At 44.1% G+C, this 20,762-nt stretch overlaps 1 protein-coding gene across 3 annotated transcripts in view; it reads left to right on the forward strand.

Annotated features, from left to right (window-relative positions):
• The window catches only part of DPH6 (diphthamine biosynthesis 6), an 844,298-nt gene that overhangs the window by 472,376 nt on the left and 351,160 nt on the right, over positions 1-20,762 (forward strand). For all 3 annotated transcript variants that reach the window (XM_029600211.1, XM_029600210.1, XM_029600212.1), the window contains one exon: positions 15,058-15,151. In XM_029600211.1, coding sequence (XP_029456071.1) covers positions 15,058-15,151 — 94 coding nt within the window. The remainder of the gene's footprint in view (positions 1-15,057; positions 15,152-20,762) is intronic.

The raw sequence follows: 20,762 nt of genomic DNA on the forward strand, positions 1-20,762 counted from the left end.
GTCAGACTGAGAATCCATCAAGCCCAGTATCCTGTTTCCAACAGTGGCCAAATCCAGGTCATAAGTACAGTAAATAGATCCCATGCTGCTGATGCCCAGGGATAAGCAGTGGCTTTCCCTCCAAAAAAGGTTCCAGGAACTTGTCCAAACCTTTTTTAAACCCAGCTAAGCTAACTGCTTTTACTACATCCTCCAGCAATGAATTCTAAAGCTTAAGTTTGCATTGAGTGAAAAAGAAGTTTCTCTGATTTATTTTAAATGTGCTACTTGCTAACTTCTGGAGTATCCCCTAGGTTTTTAATGTTTTGAAAGAATAAATAACTGATTCACATTTACCTGTTCTGTTCCACTCATGATTTTATAGACCTGTATCATATTCCCCCTCAGCCGTCTTTTCTCCAAGCTGAACAGCCTTTTTAGCCTTTGCTTATAGGGGAGCTATTCCATTCCTGTTATTATTTTGGTGCCCTTCTCTGTATCTTTTCTAGATCAGCTTTATCTTTTTTGAGATGGTGCACTCAGAATTACACAGTATTTCAGCTGTGGTCTTACCATGGAGCAATACCAAGGTATTATGACATTTTCCATTTCATTCTTTATTCCTTTCCTTATAATTCCTAACATTGTTTGCTTTATGACTGCTACAATACACAGAGCTGAGGATTTTGAAGTATAGCCCACTAAGATGCCCAGCTCCTTTTCCTGGGAGGTAACACCTAAATAATAATATGGAACCTAACATTGTGTAACTACAGTACACGAACAGGTTACTTTTCCCTATGCCCACCTCAAATTTCATCTGCCATATGAATGCCCAGTTTTGCATGATCCTCCTACAATTTTTCACAATCTGCTTGTGACTTAACAACTCGGAATAATTTTGTATTGTCTGCCAATTTGATCATCTCACCCGTTGTTCCCTTTTCCAAATCATTTATAAATATATTAAAAAGCACTGGTTCCAGTACACATCCCTGAGGCACTCCACTGTTTACCTTTCTCCACTAAGCAAAATGACCATTTAATCCTTTTCTTGTTTCCTATCTTTTAACCAGTTTACAATAAACAGTACATTGCCTGCTATCCTATGACTTTTTAAATTTTCTCTGGAATCTCTCATGGGGGACTTTTTATTTATTTATTTATTTATTTATTTATTTATTTATGTAACATTTTTATATACCGAGGTTCTGGTAACAATGTTACTAATCACTTCGGTTTACATATAACATTGAAATGACTTAACAAATTTGTCTTACAGAGAACAAGGAAACGAGGAACTGGGACAAAATTAAATTAAATTAGATTAAATTACCTAGAACATTATGAAATACATCATTATAAATAATAGAAATCTAACAAACTAGCGATTAGGATCAATCATGTAACAAGTGGTCGATCGTTGGTTTTCAGAAAGGGTTTCACACCCTTTCTGAAAATCCAAATACAGTATATCAACCGGCTCTCCATTATCTACATATTTATTAACCCTTTCAAAAATATATAGCAGATTGGTAAGACAAAATTTCAGATAGCCTCTTGCTGCTCCCTGGTGGGCGCCTAAATTATGGGCTTCCATAGTGTGCTGTTATTGGACAGAACTTGTTTATGGGCACCCTATCCAGGCTTGCTTGTGTGGGTGCACAGTTCAGCACACAATTATCAGACGCCTTTGGGAGCGTGCTGCTAGTAGGTGTTTATTAGGGATGTGAATCGTTTTTCAACGATTAAAATTATCGTCCGATAATGTTTATATCGTCTTAAATCGTTATAGAACACGATACAATAGAAATTCTAACGATTTATCGTTAAAAATCGTTAAATCGTGTTAGTGCGCACTAACTCGAGTTAGTGCGCACTAACTCCCCGTTAGTGCGCACTAACTCGATTTAGTGCGCACTAACTGAAAATGATACAAATAAACACTTTCCAGGTCACTGAAGGTCAGTTAGGAATGAATATGTGTTCCTATTGGCTGGCTGCCCTCTTATCTATTGATGTTACCAAGGTTACCACTGAGGTGATGGTTGGGGGGGATGGGAAATGGAACTGGAAACTAACGAACACCAACAGAAAATGAAACAAAGTGTTCACACTTCCCAGGTCAGTAAAGGTCACTTAGGAATGAATATGTATGTATGTATTCCTATTGGCTGGCTGTGCTCTTATCTATTGATGTTACCAATATGGTTGGGGGGATGTGAAATGGAAACAGTTGGAAGCTTGACAAAAAAAGTAATGTAATGATCAGCACTCACCTGACTAGAACTTGTTTGTTTATTATTTTTGTTAGCAGGCACCTGAAATGCTAGTGCATGTTGAATTTGCCAATCACTGTGCATTTTAGAAAGGTGGTCCTGGCTGGAACTGTACACAGTTCAAATATATGTAATTGATTGTTGGTAAGTGTATTTTTTAAGTAGCCACACTGGCACCAGTATGTTTACTTTTCCTCCTACTTAACTCACTAGCTCAGCTTTGTAAGAAGGGCTTCTCTGCTTGTGTGTTGTTTTTGTTTGGTGTGAGGAGAGCAGAAACATCAGATCTTTATTCAATCTACTACAGTCATCTCTTACAGTGCCCTATCCCTATTAATACCAGGAGTGTTGTGATCTTCCTGCACACAGTGCCCTAACCCTGATACCAGTCTGAGACAGCTCCCTCCCTGCATTACTAGTGAGAGACTGGCTTCACAGACAGGGGGGAGCTGCCTGACCCTCACTCCTGACTTCCCCCATGTCCCAGCTAGTGAATGGTGTGTGGGTGAGGGGGGGGGGGAGGATGGTGAAGTCTGAGACAGCTCCCTCCCTGCATTACTAGTGAGAGGCTGGCTTCACAGACAGGGGGGGAGCTGCCTGACCCTCACTCCTGACTTCCCCCATGTCCCAGCTAGTGAATGGTGTGTGGGTGAGGGGGGGGGGGGGAGGATGGTGAAGTCTGAGACAGCTCCCTCCCTGCATTACTAGTGAGAGGCTGGCTTCACAAACAGGGGGGGAGCTGCCTGACCCTCACTCCTGACTTCCCCCATGTCCCAGCTAGTGAATGGTGTGTGGGTGAGGGGGAGGGGAGGATGGTGAAGTCTGAGACAGCTCCCTCCCTGCATTACTAGTGAGAGGCTGGCTTCACAGACAGGGGGGAGCTGCCTGACCCTCACTCCTGACTTCCCCCATGTCCCAGCTAGTGAATGGTGTGTGGGTGAGGGGGGGGGGGAGGATGGTGAAGTCTGAGACAGCTCCCTCCCTGCATTACTAGGGAGAGGCTGGCTTCACAGACAGGGGGGAGCTGCCTGACCCTCACTCCTGACTTCCCCCATGTCCCAGCTAGTGAATGGTGTGTGGGTGAGGGGGGGGGGGGAGGATGGTGAAGTCTGAGACAGCTCCCTCCCTGCATTACTAGTGAGAGGCTGGCTTCACAGACAGGGGGGAGCTGCCTGACCCTCACTCCTCCGGGGTATTGTGATCTTCCTGCACACAGTGCCCTATCCCTGATACCAGGGGTGTTGTGATCTTCCTGCATGCAGTGCCCTATCCCTATTAATACCAGGAGTGTTGTGATCTTCCTGCATGCAGTGCCCTATCCCTATTAATACCAGGAGTGTTGTGATCTTCCTGCATGCAGTGCCCTATCCCTGATACCGGGATGTGTGCAAGAAGATCACAACACCCCCGGTATCAGGAATAGGGCACTGTGTGCAGGAAGATCACAACACCCCCAGTATCAGGAATAGGGCACTGTGTGCAGGAAGATCACAACACCCCTGGTATTAGGGATAGGGCACTGTGTGCAGGAAGATCACAACACTCCTGGTATTAATAGGGATAGGGCACTGTGTGCAGGAAGATCACAATACCCCTGGTATCAGGGTTAGGGCACAAGTTCTAGTCACATTGACTGATCACATTACTTGTTTTGTCAAGCTACCAACTGTTTCCATTTCCCATCCCCCATATACTGTCAGTAGGAAACTTGGTAACATGAATAAATAAGAGGGCAGCCAATAGGAATACATATTCATTCCTAAACTGACCTTAACTGACCTGAAAAGTGTCAAATTGTATCATTTTCAGTTAGTGCGCACTAACTCCCAGTTAGTGCGCACTAACTCCCGTTAGTGCGCACTAACTCGAGTTAGTGCGCACTAATCGGAAAAAAACGATTTTTAACGATTTTTTAACTAAAAAATCGTGCCTAAGACGATTTTCTTGCCCTGCCACACGATTTCTATCGTTAAGACGATATGGAAAACGATTCACATCCCTAGTGTTTATCCATGGTGCAGGTAGCAAAGAAGCCTAAGTGCCTCACCCTTTGTGCTGCTTGCCATAGTCGGGCATCTCAGCCTAGCATCCCCTCTAACTTGTGTCAGCACCGCTTGGAGGCTCAGAGAGAGTTGTCACCAGCTGATTTTGCTCAGTCCGGCCCATCCCAGTATGATGTGGGAATGGGACTAGAGGGGGGGGGGGGACCTGTCAGAGATTTCACATGGATTTTAGGCTTCCCTAACTGGATCGTCAGCAGAGGAAGTGAACTCAGTGGGTGCAGGACCAATGCCTCCTGGTTTTGGTATGGATCCTTCTTCCCTTTCTTGGATGGAATTTTTGCGAGGGCTGCAGTCCTTTCTTCAGGCACAGTTGGCAGAACCGGCCAAACCTAAGAGTTCAGGATCGCAGACTGCGGATCCCCACATAGCTGGTGCCCGCGGGTAAGCGTCGGAGTACGTCTAGACCTGCTGTGGGTCACGCTGATAGGGATCCAGATGGCACGGATGATGAAGGTGATCCTTACTCCCTGGAGGATGGGGAAGTTCCTTTGAGATTGGATCCATTTAGAACAATGTTGCATTTCTTTCATAGAGATGAGTTGCTGACTCTGATCTCCCAGACACTGAAGATGTTAGGGGTGTCATGTACTGATTCCATGTCTGAGCCAATTCCATTTAAGTTTCTTTACGTAAAGCATCATGTTTCTTCCCCATTATAAATGTTATTCAAGAATTGATTGATCTTGAATTGGGTTCCCTGGAGGCTAATTTTAAAGGAGGACAAGCCTTGGAAGCGCTGTACATCGCTGGATCCAGCAGTGAGAGAGCAGTTGCGCTTTCCAAAAGTGGATGTGCTGGTGTATGCCATCACCAAGCAGATGACTATCCCTTTAGAAAAGGAAGAGATATTGAAGGATGTGCAGGATAGGAGAATTAAGGCTATCCTTAAGCAGGCCTTTGAGGCGGTGGCAATGAATTTCAGATAGCCTCTTGCTGCTCCCTGGTGGCTCACTCTTGCTTACTTCTCTCTCAGAAAGTCGATTAGTCTGGTTTGAATTCCAGGGCAGTGATGGAACAGACAACCATCTTTTTTGCTGGTTGCAGGCTGCGACCTGGTCCGCAATTCTGCCAGGTAGGTGGCTTCAGTGATAGTGGCCAGGTGTCAGCTATGGCTGAGGAATTGGTCAGCCAATACTATTTCAAAGTCTAATCTTATGAAATTGCATTTTAAAGGATCATTCTTGTTTGTGAGTTGGAAAAAATGACCAATAAGTGAGGTGAGTCCTAGGTTCCTCAGTCACCAGAGGATAAAAAGCAGGTGCCATGCTCATTCAATGTGAGAGATCATGCAAGGGGTTTCATAAATTTTTGACCCTATAGAGGAACGGCTTCTCAGAGGGTTTGACATCTGGATAGGTCTCAATCCTTCATCCCTGGAAGCTCAGAGGAGGCATAGGCTCGAGTGGTGGTGCCCCCGACCCCCTCAATGAAGGTGTGCCACCCACTCCCAGGAACAGGAGATAGGGGATCGTCTTTCTCTTTTTTATCAGAGGTGAGTCGAGATCACGTCAGTCCAGTGAGTTCTGGAAGTGATAAGAGACGGCTATGCTCTGAAGTTTCTCAGCTTTCCTCAGGATGTTTTCATGGGGTCTCCCTGCAGCTCTCTGCAGAAGAGTCAGGCGACCTGTAATCCCAGTGCCCATGTCACAAGAAAATATGGGCTGATATTCCATTTATTTCATGTACCCAAGAAGGAGGGATCTCAAGGGAGTCAACTGTCATTTGCGAGTGACTCGTTTCCGCATGGAAACTTTACACTTAGTGATAATGGAAGTACAGTCAGGAGAGTTTCTTATGGGTCTGGATTTCTCAGAGGCATATCTGCATATTCCCATCCAGATGGAGCATCAATTGTTTTCTGTGTCAGGGGCAGGGGGAATCAAATCTGTAGCCCTGGGTGTTCAAGACCAGGGAATCTTGCAGTGGAGCCACAGGGACTGTGGCTCAGCAAGAATCCTGTAGAATCTATTAAACTAAAATAGCATTAGGTAAACCCACTCCTGAGGGCTCCCTATTGGACTTGTATTGGGTGTGTCCCAAATTGAGAGATGGATATGAGGAGCCTAGCCTGAACAGCCTTTGCTGGTCCAACAGTCCTCATAGACTTCACACCCTGATCCTGAAGTTGCCTGGCCTTTTCCTGGTTCCTGATTCATCCAGTCTCCTGCTTCATTCTTTGTTCTTAGCTCTGATCCTAGTCTTCAGCTCCACTCCTGAATCCTGCTCCATTTCCAGCCTCCATCTGGTAATTCCTGATGGCTGCCTGCACTCAAGGGCCCAACCTGCAGGGAATGGTGGCTGCTTCATTGGCTCCATGATTTCCCAGTCTCTCTAAGGTACGCTCCTACCCAGGCATGGTACCTTCTTCCTTCCTCTGCGGAGTAGGCCATGACAGCTTGAACCAGCCCAAACAGAGGTCTGTCTAAACTGGAGCAGCTTCCTGCAGCCTAAAATACTTGAAGTACTTTATGGAGGTAGTACAAGGGATGCAGGCTCAGCTTCATGCCCTACAGTTGACGGTGGACTCCTTCCAGGCCCATATTGTTAATTGAGGCGAGCAGTCTTAACTAGACCCGCCACTTACTGAAAAGTTTGGCAGAAATAAGACAGAGTTGCAGGGATTCCTGCACCAATATAAGCTATGGTTTTGCCTATACCTGCATCATTTGAGAGTTCATCTCAGAAATCGAAGTTTGTACACCATGGAGTTTCTTCTCCTGCTCTTCCATCTTGGACCTAACCTGCAAGGGAGACTTGTGGATCTGAGAGGCTGAGAGATACATTTTTGTCCAGCTTAGCTACTAGCTTCCACACTTCTAGTAGCATTACATTAGCAGGCACTTCAATACCTTCCATAGAATCCCCAATCAGGGGAATAATAGTGAGGAGAGCAACTCCACCAAGATTTCCACTCTAATCTTCCAAACTTAAGGATTTTAGTCTTGGTTGAGGATTTGAGGTCTTGCTCAAAGCCTGCAAAGGAGATGAATCAACAGTAGCTGCTATCATGGTGTTAATTGAGGGATTAACTCCCACTATGAATGATGCAGGTTTGGGTTGTAGAATGGCAATTTTCCCCTGAACTCAGAGGTCCCCAAAATGGAGGTCTCATTCTGTAAGTCTCGATTGAATGATTCACCCAATTGAAGTATGTGGTTATCCATGGGGCCTTGTATCGCCAAAGGAGTAGAAGTAATTGTAGAAGCTGGTGACGATACCCAAGGTTTGGGTTTCCTTTTCCTTCCCTTTTCAGCACCTAGGGGTGCGCCCCTTTAGCACATGGCTTCGGCAGTGTGCTGGCAGCTGCACGCCACAGGGTGCCACTTTTGTAATTGGTGTAGTTGCTGGCTGATGACATTGATTTGGGTCCAAAAGGAGAGGGAGGAATGCTAGCTCTCACAGTCTGTTGCCAGCAAGGCCAAAGGACCCTCTGGCTGGTAAGTGCACTACAACTCCTCACCTTTTCCTCACTTCCCTAAAATTCATGCCACTTTTGTAGTTGGTGTATGCCCTGGCTAATGACTTTGATTTGGGCCACAAAGGCAAGGGAGGAATGCTAGCTCTCATAGTCCATTGCCAGCAAGACCGGTAAGAGCACTCCAACTCCTCACCTTCTCCACACTTTCCCTTGATTGAAAATATTGTAAAGCACAAAATTACTGAACATATAGAAACATAGAAATGATGGCAGAAAAAGACCAAACGGTCCACCCAGTCTGCCCAGCAAGCTTCTGGTAGTATCTGCTGTGCCGTACAGGCCACCCCCATACTTATCAATTTCTCAGACTGTAAAAGCCATGGCTCTTGTTTATTGCTGGCTGAGCCAATTCCCCTTTATCTCTTGCCATTGAAGCAGAGAGTAATGTTGGAGTTGCATCAAAGGTATCAGGTTTGTTGGTTAAGGGTAGTAACAGCCGCATCAGCAGGTTACACTCATGCTTATTTGTTTCTCTTGACCATAAAAGTCAGGGTCCTTGTTGGTTGCTGTCTGAATCCAATTCCCCTTTTCCTCTTTTCCCCTGCTGTTGAAGCAGAGAGCAATGATGGAGTTGCAACAAGACTTTGAAGGCTTATTGGTTAAGGGTAGTAACCGCTGCACCAGTAAGTTACCTCCCTGCACTTTTTTTTTCTTCATTTCCATTCCCTAGCCTTTAGGGATCCGCAGTGATTATTCCATGCCTCTTTGAATTCTTTCACTGTTTTTGTCTTCACCACCTCCTCCGGAAGTGCATTCCAGGCATCCACCACCCTCTTCGTGAAGAAATATTTCCTGACGTTGGTTCTGAGTTGTCCTCCCTGGAGTTTCATTTCATAACCCCTAGTTCTGCTGAATTCTTTCCAATTGTAAAGATTTGTCTGTTGTGCATCATTAAAACTCTACAGGTATCTGAAGGTCTGTATCACATCTCCCCTGCACCTCCTTTCCTTCGGGGTATGCATATTTAGGTCCTTCAAACTCTCCTCATAAATCATTTGATGGAGACCCCCTACCATTTTGGTCACCCTTCTCTGGACTGCCTCCATCCTGTCTCTGTTTCTTTTGTTTGAGCAGAGCACATTGAAGGGCATCCACTATCTCTCTACTTTTTGTAGATCCTGTAGAAGGGGTGCTCCAATCCACATCCAGAAGATTAAAATCTCCAATGAGCAACACTTCTCCCTTCTTTCCTATCTTTTGGATGTCTTTGATCAGGTCTCTGCCCAGTTCATCCATTTGGGTTGAAGGCCTGTAGATCACATGAGTAAAAATGGAAACACCATCTTCTGTTTTAGGATGGTCCATAATGCTTCTTCCTTACCCCAAGTCCCTTGCAATTCAGTTGCTTGTATATTGTTTTTGACATAAAGAGCTGCTGCTGCTACTCCTCCTTTTCTGTCCTCTCTGTCCTTCTTTAACAAGTTATAGTCTGGGATGGCCGCATCCCAATCATGAGGCTTAGTGAACCATGTCTTTGTAACAGCAACAATGTCCAATTCCGCCGCTGCCATTAGGGCCTGCAGATCTGGGATTTTATTGCTCAAACTACAAGCATTTTGGGGTCATAGCTTTCCGGCTGCTCTTGCTAGTTGCCTTTTGTTTTTTTGAATTGATTGATTTTGTTACTTTCTCTTCCCACTTCCTATATTGCTTGGGGGTGACATTCCAATTTCACTTGCCACCACCTGCCACCCCCACACCCTAGTGCAGCGGTTCTCAACCGGTGCGTCGCGACACACTAGTGTGTCGCCAAGCACCGGCAGGTGTGTCGCGTGGCTCCCGGTCCCTCCCGCTGCTCGTTCTTCCCTGCTGCCGTTGCCGCCGGGCTATCAGCACGTTCAAGCCCAGCGGGAACGGCAGCGGTGCAAAAAAAAAAAAAAGCTGTGGCATCCGCGGCTGGCCTTTTCTTCTTCCTGCGCCTGCATTCCCCCCCCGGACCCGGAACAGGAAGTGGTGCGTGGGAAGAAGAAAGGCCGTGCCGCAAGAGAACCCACGCCTCGCGCGCCATCACAGCACACATGGGGAAGGGCTGCTGTGGCCGTATGGCCAACCGGACTTCCTGTTCGGGGGGGGGGAGCGGAAGCGCCGCGTGCAGCTTCCGCTTCCTCCCCCCAATGCAGGAAGATCAGCTGCCTCTCCTGCTGCCACCCGTTCTCCTGCTATCTTCGGGCGTCGGGCCGTATGGTCCGTCAATCTTCCTGCTTGGGGGGGGGAGGGAGGAAGCGGACGTTGTGCGCTGCGCTTCCGCTACCCCCCCCCCCCCCAACAGGAAGTTCGGACACCCGAAGATAGCAGGAGGTCGGTGGCAGCAGGAGAGGCAGCTGATCTTCCTGCTCTGGGGGAGAAAGCGGAAGGAAAAGGAGAGAGCAGCATGAGCCTCCCGCGATCGATGGAATTCTTCCTTCTTGGCCTGCGGGGGCTGGAGGAGCAGCTACCGTTTGTGCTGGGGGGGGAGAGGAAGTGAGTGACAGAAAGAGAGAGAAGCAGCCAGCCAGCCTGTGTGTAAGTGAGAGAATGTGTGTGATTGAGAGCCTGTGTGTAAGTGAGAGAATGTATTTGATCGAGAGTATGTGTGTGATTGAGAGAAACTGGTCAAAGAGCTGATGTATGTGTATATGTGAGAGACAATGAAAGTGACTGCTCAAGGAGATGACTGATGTGTATGTGAGAGTGTGAGACAGTCAGGGATGTGTGTGTGTGAGAGAGAGAGAGAGAAAAAGCATGGAAGTGAGAAATCTGGGTATGTGAGAAAGCATGGGAGTTTGAAGCCTGGTGTTGTGGGGGTGTATGTGAAAGAAAGCATGGGAGTGAGAAGCCTGATTATGTGAGAGAGAGCATGGGAGTGGGAAGCCTGTGTGTGTGCATGTATATGAGAGAGACTGGTTGGTAAGGTGACGGTGTGACTGGTGTGTATGTGAATGTGAGAGAGAGAATGTGATTCAGGGAATGAGAAGCCTGTGCACGTGGAGAGCGAGCATGGAAATGAGAGAGAGACTGGGTGTGTGTGTGTGTAACAGAGAAAGTGATTATGGGAATGAGAAGCCTGTGCATGTGAAGAGAGTGAGCATGGGAGTGAGAACCTGGGTGTGTGTGAGACACAGCATGGGAGGGAGAAGCCTGTGTATGTAAGACAGAACATGGAAGTGGGAAGCCTGTGTGTGTGTGTATGCATGAGAGAGATCAGGTGACGGGTGTGTGTGAGAGAGAGAGAGAGAGAAAGTGATTATGGGAATGAGAAGCCTGTGCAGGTGAAGAGTGGGCATGGGAGTGAGAAACCTGTGTGTGTGTGACACAGCATGGGAGTGAGAAGCCTGTATATCTGAAAGAGAACATGAGAGTGGGAAGCCTATGTGTGTGTGTATATGCATGAGAGAGATCAGGTGACTGGTGTGTGTTTGCGTGTTTGTGAGAGAGAGAAAGAAAGTGATTATGGGAATAAGAAGCCTGTACATGTGAAGAGTGAGCATGGGAGTGAGAAAGCTGGGAGTGTGTGAGATACAGCATGGGAGTGAGAAGCCTGTATATCTGAAAGAGAACATGGGAGTGGGAAGCCTGTGTGTGTATGCATGAGAGAGATCAGGTGACTGGTGTGTGTGTATGTGGGAGAGAAAGAAAGTGATTATGGGAATGAGAAGCCTGTGCATGTGGAGAGAACAAGCATGGGAGTGAGAGACTGGTGAGTGTATGTGAGAAAGAGAAAGTGATTATGAGAGTGAGAAGCCCATATATGTAAGTGGAACACGGGAGTGGGAAGCCTGTGTGTGTGTGTATGGCATGAGAGAAACTGTTCAGGAAGGTGACTGGTGTGTTTGTCAAAGACTGGGAGATGATTGGTGTGTGAGAGACAGAAACTGGTCATGGGGGCATGACTGGTATGGTGTGTGTGTGTGTGAGAGACATGGGCCCTAAGGAAGAGGACCATGAGTATAGAGCTTAGCCACTACTGCTGCTTCTGGTGTGTGCTACAGCCTGCATGGAAGAGGAGTAGGAAAGCTGCTGGAGGGGGTAAGTAAAGGTGGCTTTTTAAGTTTATTTTTCTTGATTGACTGCTATTTTAATTATTTAATATTATGTGATGTGTCTGCTTTTTTTGAAATATTTTATTGGTGTTTGGAGAATTTTTAATAGTTTTTATGAGTTTTTAATTGTTGGATGTTATTCTGTTCATAGTTGTTGTGAAACATTTATTCTGCTTATTAGTATAGTTTTACAATTATATCTGTGTGGGGATCTATAGCTGCTTGCTAGTTCTGTTTTCCTAATAAGAGGTGTATTGGTTTTTAGGGCCTGATTTAATATTTGTAGTGTTGCCTTTTCATAGATAGGGTTGCTCCTGTTTGAGTGTATTCCATAATACAGGTGTAACTGTGTGTGGATTAGTTTATGTGCATTACTACAGATCCTGGGAGTATGTTAGGTCGGTTCTGTGTCTGTTACAGAGATATTTTACTAGCATGTAAGTGTTTTATCAGTCTTATTTGTTGCGTTTTCTCAAGAGGACATGCATTGGTGGTAAACTGCTGTCTTTTCATAAGTAGGGCTATTGAGCCTGAAAGTAGAAGGAGTTTGAGTTGCTGTTACTGAGATGACACCAGAACCAGAATATCTTTTTTGTAGAGTGAGTTGAACGGGGAATGTCATAATTCTGCTTTACATCCATTATTGTGGATCAGGGGGGTTCCCGTGGATGCAAACTGTACATTTACATCTAGCCCTGTGACGATCATGGGTCAGTGTGTCACGCATGTGAGAACCATCTGTCAGGTGTGTCCCGACAGAAAAAAGGTTGAGAACCACTGCCCTAGTGTATGATCTGAATTTTTCACTTAGCATCCTCTTTCCTGCCACAGACAAATATAGGCCATCCATACCATATAATCTTTTTTGGTTCCATACACGGCACCAGCCTCCAATGTATCCAAAACCATTTTCCTTACACCAGGTTTTGAGCCAGACATTAAATTATCTATATGGCATAACCTTTTCTTTTCATGAAGAGGTAATAATTCTGAAAAGTCAGTAGTCTTTGGTGTGTGTCTAATCTTCTTCCCTAAATTTTGGAAATCTTCCTGTACCTTGTAGACACCATTTATAGAGAGGTCATTGGTTCCCAGATGGATGATGACATTGACATCAGCGTTCTTACTTTCTTCTATAATTGCATTGACTACCTGGATTGCATTTCTGTTAGCTGAGCATCCTGGAATGTTCCTGAAGATACCTTATAAACATAGTTATTTCAATTCACACTAGCCAGGAATCTAAAAACAATGGCTAGATTAAATAGATTGAGATTTCAAAACATGCAATAAAGGAAATATAATAGAAAATAGAACAATGTCAGCAAGAAATCAGTCTATATTATGGCTAGCAAATTAAGAATTAAACTTCTCTGGTCACAAGCCCAGGTGTGTGTATCTCTGGAGAGGCACCTGAACAATTATTTTTCTTCTATTTAAATTACTTCTTAACCCCTGCAGAGTCTTGTTAGTCACTAGACCCAGAAGAAACTAGTTTTTTTTCTTAAACTTTAACATCAGTTTTTTTCAATACAACCCAGAAAAGAGTCTAAAAACACTGCCTACATTAAATAGAGATTTCAAAACATGCAACAAGAGAGGAAATATAGTAGAAAACAGAACAGTGCCAGCAAGAAATCAGTCTGTATTATGGCTATCAAATTAAAAATTAAACTTCTCGGCTCACAAGCACAGATAGACATAGTTTAATGGGACAAAGTCAAGATGGATTTAGCCAAGGTAAGTCTTGCCTTACCAATTTGCTATATTTTTTTGATGTTGTGAATAAACGTGATAAAGGTGAGCTAGTTGATATAGTGTATCTGGATTTTTAGAAAGCATTTGACAAAGTATCTCATGAGAGACTCTTAAGGAAATTAAAAAGTTATAGGATAGGAGGCAATGTTCTGTTGTGGACTGAAAACTGTTTTAAAGATGGAAAACAGAGTGCCCCAAGGTTCTGTACTAGGACCGCTGCTTTTTAACATATTCATAAATAACTTAAGAGATGGGAACAACAAGTGAGTTGATCAGATTTGCTGATGATACAAATTTATTCAAAGTTGTTAAATCACAAGAGGATTGTGAGAAATTGCAAGAGGACCTTGCAATAGTGGGAGACTGGACATCCAAATGGCAGAAGACATTAATGTGATAAATGCAAGCATGTAAGGAAGAGCAACCCAAATTATAGCTACATAACTCAAGGTTCCACATTGGGATTTACCACTCAGGAAAAGGATCTAAACGTCATCATGGATAATATATTGAAATCCTCTATTCAGAGTGTGGCAGTGGCAAAGAAAGCAAATTGAATACTAGGAATTATTAGGAAAGGAATGTAGAATAAAAAAGAGAATATTATAATGCCATTGTATCAGATATAGAGAAGGGTGACCAAAATGATAAAGGGGATGGATAGAGTCATCTGTGAGGAAAGGCTAAAGAGGTTATGGTCTTCAGTTTGAAGAAGAAGACAGCTTGAGGGGAGATATGATAGAGGTCTGTAAAATGAGTGGAGAGAACAAGTAAGCATGAATCGGTTATTTACTCTTTCAAAAAGTACAAAGTCTAGGGGGACATTCAATGAAGTTACTAGGTGGCACATTTAAGACAAATAGGAGAAAACATTTTTTTTTACTCAACGCATAATTAAAGTCTGAATTGTATTGCTGGAGAATGTGTTGAAAGCTGTTAGTGTAGCTGGGTTTGAAAAAGGTTTAGATAAGTTACTGGAAGAAATGTCTGTAAACCATTATTAAGGTGGACTTAATAAGCAGCATTGAATATATTGACCTTTTGGGATCCTTCCAGGTACTTCTGATCAGGATTGGCCACTGTTGGAAACAGGATACTGTGCTTGGTGAACCTTTGTTCTGACCCAGTAGGGCAAATCTTATGTTCTTATGATGATGCAGGAATCAGAAAACTTGTTCACAATAGGTGGTTAGCTCTTTTATCAAGAGAAACAAGAGCCTGAGTAAGGATTTGAACCCAGACTTCCTGCCTGACAGAATAATGTTTACTATTGGACCTTTGTGCTGTCCCATCAGTGCTTAGGGATGGAGCTTGTCTCTTCAGTTTAGAAGCTGAATGGACTGATGTTAAGCTATTGGGCAGTGGCCTCCAATTTGCATTATGATAAAAAGAAACAATTCAGAACAACAATAGCAGCCCAAAATTAAATAAGAGATGACACAATTGTGAGAATTAAGACTCTTTTCTGGTCTGTGTTTCAGCGATGCGTCAGAAGTAATCATGCATTCAGCAGATGCCTTTGCACCCGTGGCTTATCTTCGTCTTTTACAGTTACATCTGGAAGAGAAGCCGAATGTAAGTTTCCAAAGTGTTCCATAGTTGTCACTGATATGTTAGAACTATGCTTATAGACATGAAGTATGTTTTAAATCTTGAAATGGAACTCCTGTTATCACATTCCAATGCCTGTACACTGATGATGCTTAATAAACAATAATCTTTGCTGTAAACTAACTATGCAGTGTTCTGTACATAATAAGGATGTGCATTTTCATTACAGGCAGTTTCATTTTGTTTTGTGTATTTCAAAATAGAATACATTAAAATGAAATAGCAGACACCCAAGTTCTAAATCTATCTGCAGTACAGTATTTGTGCATATAAGTGGACATGCAGAGATTAATGCTAGTATTTGATAAATTGTGTAGTGGAAGCTGCATAGTTTATAAAATATTGTGTATTTCTGCTCTGAAAGTAGGTGCGTATGTTTCAGTCTGCATGTTTATTTCCATTGCAAGAAAATGCATACTTTTCTGCCAATTTTATAAACACATGCATGTATATTTTATGCACAAAATAATGGTGACACTGCATGAATAAACACTCAGAATTAAACACAGAGGTAGGTATTTTATAAAGTATGCATGAGTACTTGGAATCACCAGTTCAAAAATACCTTCATCAGTTCACCCTGAATCCCTACCAGTTTCCAACATCTCCCACCCAAAAATTGCAGACAACAGGCAAGTCTGATTTCACTTGCATGAATCAATTAGCAGGTGTAAAAGTGTACGAGCAAGTTCAGTAATGAATATCTACAGGTACCACACGCCAATACCACCCAACATATAACACTGAGAGACAGGGCCTTCTCTACAGCAGGTCCCCCACTATGGAACTGAATCCCCTTAGAATTACGACAGGAACCATGTCTTCCAACCTTCAGAAAGAGACTTAAGACATGGCTGTTCAAGAAAGCCTTTCCGGACCCTGACTGATGCTCTCCCACCAAACACAGCAAGACTGATTATCACCCACTAAACTGATACAGACTTACCAACCACTGCACGTTCTACTTCTTGTTAAACTTCTTGTTAAACTTCTATCATCCTCTTCTTCAACTCCCAGTTAGAACCATCCTTGTTTTATTGTAACTGCTTCTTTCTGCGCACTTGTTACAATTTGTTATATTTTGCAAATGTATACTCTCATGTTATAGCTATGTACGTTTATAATTTATTGATCACCCCTTGTTTTATGTAAACCGACATGATGCGAACTCCGTGAATGCCGGTATAGAAAAAAAACTCAAATAAATAAATAAATATATCTCATACAAAATACCTACTACTATGAGTACTTGTGAGCTCTACCCTGGAACACTTCTAGATCGCCCTTTTTTTTCCCCCTGTTAAAATGTATGCGTGAAATCGAAAATACATGCATATTCTCAACATTGATGAAATAGTATGTACATATGTAGATGCTACTTCTTGGACAGGATGGCATTCCTCACAAGTAGGGTAACATCATCTGAAGGAGCCTGGCCTAAAACTGCTATGTCAACGTTTGTTGAAGTTTGACTGTGCCCTACTGGGCATATGCAGGCTGACATGATACCATGCATCCACTTGAGGGCCCCTCAATCTCTTGTTTTCCACAGAACCATCGGTCATTGACTTTATTTCTTCTGCTCATCTTGGGGTTTTTCTCTGAAGAATCAAGAAGGAATCATTCATCATGGGATCCTGCAGTCTTTTTCTCCCTTGAGGGATAGTAACTTTAGAACGAGCAAGAATGTGCCCACATGCGCAGGAATTTGAAATTGTCCATGCAAGTGTGTGCATATAATTTAAAATATACCTAGTGCATATATGTGTACTCCTAATTTTAAGCAGTCACACAAGCAAATGTTATTTGCATATCTTCCTTATGAATTTTTCAGCTTTAGTCTGCGCAGCTAAGCTGATTTTAAAACATGTGTGCATGAAAGAAATAGCTTGACCAATTACTCCACCAGTTTGCCCAGTCTATCGCTTGGTCATCAAGATCCTCCTGGTTTTTCAGCCTGCACTCCCCCCAGATTACCCAGACCTCTCAGCCAGTCATTTTAGGCCTAAAATGAGTTTTCTTCAGACTTACCCCTCATCAAGAGCAGAAGTAAATAAGCGAGGGTAATAAAAGGCATTGGATTTAAAATCCATATTTACATGTGTAAATGTTGGCCCTGCCCAGAATGCCTCTGACATGCCCTAACTCCACCCCTTTTTTCCCACCCATTGGGTTACTCGCACATGCACGTATACACACATAATCGGGCCAATTTAAAATATGAGGTGCATGTACTCAGCCCAGATATTTGTGTATATGGGCTTTTTAATATGAACAAGTATTTTAAAATTCATCCCTTAGTGTCCCTAGACAGGTTTCTCATTTTATTTTCTGTTTTCATTCTGTTCTCGTGCCTTGTCAATGCACTGCCTGCTTGCGGTCATTAAGTTCCATTTTGCCTCCTTGTTTTTTTTCCAGTCATGGATAAGTTTATCAGCAGCTTCAAAAAATGCCCCCTGTGCAACATGGTCATGTCTGTCACGGACCCCCATGATAGTCGTGTCCTGTACCTGGGGGCATCGCATGAAGTCCTGGGACATTATCTGTGTGTGACCATGTCCCTCAGCGAGTGGCAATCCTGCATAGAGCTCATGGAGTCTGGCCCATCAACATCGATACCAAGGGGCGCAGGAGCTACACTGGATGCTGGTGATGCATTGATATCGGGAGGTCACTGAACATCAAGAAGGAGCACAGCGATAGACAATCATCTGGCTTTTCCTGTTCAAAAAAGGCTAAGGGTTCGGCCACTTTGACTCTGATATCAAAGAGTTCCTCTAATGTTTAGCCAGCTGTGGGATGGCCCCACAACCAACTGCACTCACCTCCAGATGCCACTGACCCACCCCGATGCTGGACCCTCCTGCTCTCAGCTAAACGCCTCTGCTACTGCACATGCCCTCGCTCCTATTGAAGGGCCTGTGGTGGGGAAAGCACAAGTGGTGCTGCTTGATAATGTCCACAGGAGGCGGCCTTTTTAAGCCCAGTCAGCACATTCCTCAGTGCCTCGGCAACAAGTTCTCCCTCTTGTTTCTACATCTCTGTGCCTGTCTGTGCCTTGTCTTGCCTCCTCGTTGTCCTGTCTTCTTGTTACCCAGTCCTGTCTTGTTGTCACCTTGCCCTGCCTTAACCTACTGGTCCCTCCGTGCTTTGGTCCCTCATTGTTTTGACTTAGTCTTGTGTGTCCACCTCTGACTGATTTTTGGTTCCGACCCTGGCCTTGGACAATTATTACTCTTCTGGATTTCCACCTGCCCTGATCTTTAGCCTGGACCTTGACACTGCCTTATTGATGCCAGCCTTGACCGAGGCCTGGAAACAAACACCACGTCTTATGGGACCCTTGCCTAAGCCCTGCCAGCCCCTGGAACCCAAGGGACCAACCTGCAGGAAACAGGCTGGTATAAGTGAAGCCTTAGTACCACTCCCAATGAAAGGAAGTCCACTTGCTGTTGGTGTGGGCCTAATAGGTTTGCCTGCTAGGCTGCGCCAAACACACCACAGCCCAAGGGCTCACATCCATGACAGTTTGCTGAGGCCATGAGCTTAGTGGATTCGCTCTCGACTCAAGCTATATCAGGCTTGGCGCTCCAGGTCCAGCAGCAGCAAGACCAGCTTAATCAAATGACCAGCATACTACAACGTTTTGCAGCACGAATAGAGGTCATGCAGGTCCATGTACTCATGCCTCCACTGGTGCCTCCTCCTGTGGCACTGACATTGCCCCTGGGACCCATGCCGCATTTACCACCACTACCCAGGTATGAAGGAGATCCGAAGGCCTGTAGAGGCTTTATCAATCAGTGCAAAATGCACTTTGAGCTTCAGGCCGCCAGCTTCCCTTCGGATCGGACCAAATTCACATCTCTCCTGGTGGGCTCCACTCTGGCCTTGGCTTCACCTCTCTGGGAACGGAATACCTCCTAGTCATTTGGACAATTTCCTGAAGCAGTTTCAGCAAGTATTCAATGAGCCTGGTCGATCCTCCTCTGCTGCCACAGCATTGCTTAATTTTAGGCAGGGAAACTGCACAATGAGAGATTACACCGTCCAATTCTGGACTTTGGCCACAGAACTTTGTTGGGTTGAGAACAGTCTCACCACCATCCTTTGGCAGGGTCTTGTGGACCACATCAAAGATGATTTAGCTGGACGAGACTGGAACATCTTATCATGAGGCTGTCTGAGTAGACCCTCACTTTCAGGAGTGGGCCCAGGTGAGAAGGCCTCCCAACGACACTTCAGACTGGCACCCAAATTTCAGCGTCTCCTGGTCCCTGCTACAGATGCCACATCTGCCTCCCCTGTAGAAGAACCTATGCAACTCAACAGGGCCCGGCTCAACAAGGAGGAGAAGCTGAGACGCCGGTGGCTCAATCTCTGCCTCTATTGTGCCACTCAAGGGCATTTTGTTGGCTAGTGCCTTGAGAAGGTAGGCAACTTCTGTGCCTAGTGTTGGTTGGAGAGGCAACCCTAGATCCACCTTTTTCCTCTCTCCAGTTAGTCATACCTGTTCGCCTCAGCAAATATGATTTGGAGGTGTATACAGAGGCATTTCTGGACTCCAGTGCCAAAAGTAATTTCATTGATGACACATTGGTACACCAGTACTACCTTCCCACTGTGACTCTGGATAAACCAGTTACTATCTTTTCGGTCTAAGTGGAGCCTCTTCCAGGTCAATTGTCCATAGTTACCTTACCGCTTACCCTTCAGACTGGGCTCCTGCACAAGAAAAGCATTTCTCTTTATGTGTTGTTCAAGGTAGTCAACCTGATCATCTTGGGCCTACCTTGGCTGGTACTTTACAACCCCATTATTGATTGGCAGGCTCTATAGATTTACTTATCAAAAAAACAAGAGAACATAAGTGTTCTGCTCACCTATTTATCTATCTATCCATCCTTGTACACTGTATCATGAATGAATCTTTTATTTCAAAATATTTGTATAAAATTTCAGCTATATCAAACTTTTCTTCTGTTTATTTTGACATACCTGTACCTCACTCGTACTATTAAATATCCCTTGCTTACACTATCCCACCCCTCTGAATATATTGATTTATTCAAAATCAAACTACACCCCTTATTCATACAATCCCGCCCCAGTAAAAATGTACTCATCTATTGAAAACCCACTTTAAAGACGTATCAAAGACTTATCAAATACCCCTAACTTTTTGTCAACGTTTTTAACTTTTTGTTATTTTAACATAAAAATCTTGCAAAAAACAGTTATTACAGAATACCTTCTTATTTTAAAAGACATCTTTTGTTATACAGTTCCCAATGATGAAAATATTAAGATGGTGTTCCAGAGAACCAGTTCTATTCCAGATAATGAAAATGAACAAATTTTATTTCAAAAACACTCTTTTTTTCTCAAAAAACAATTCCCAATGGTGGAAATATCCAAACAGTATTCCAGAGAACCAGCTAGATTGCCAAAAAGTGAATGTGTCTAGGTTTTATTTCCAAAAGTCCACAGTATTCCAAAGAACCAGTTTGATTCCCAAATGGTGAATGTGTCCAGGTATTATTTCAAAAGCCCGACACCATGGCATTTCGGCGGA

This window comes from Rhinatrema bivittatum, chromosome 4 (genome assembly GCF_901001135.1).
Source record: "Rhinatrema bivittatum chromosome 4, aRhiBiv1.1, whole genome shotgun sequence".
NCBI classification, from domain to species: domain Eukaryota; kingdom Metazoa; phylum Chordata; class Amphibia; order Gymnophiona; family Rhinatrematidae; genus Rhinatrema; species Rhinatrema bivittatum.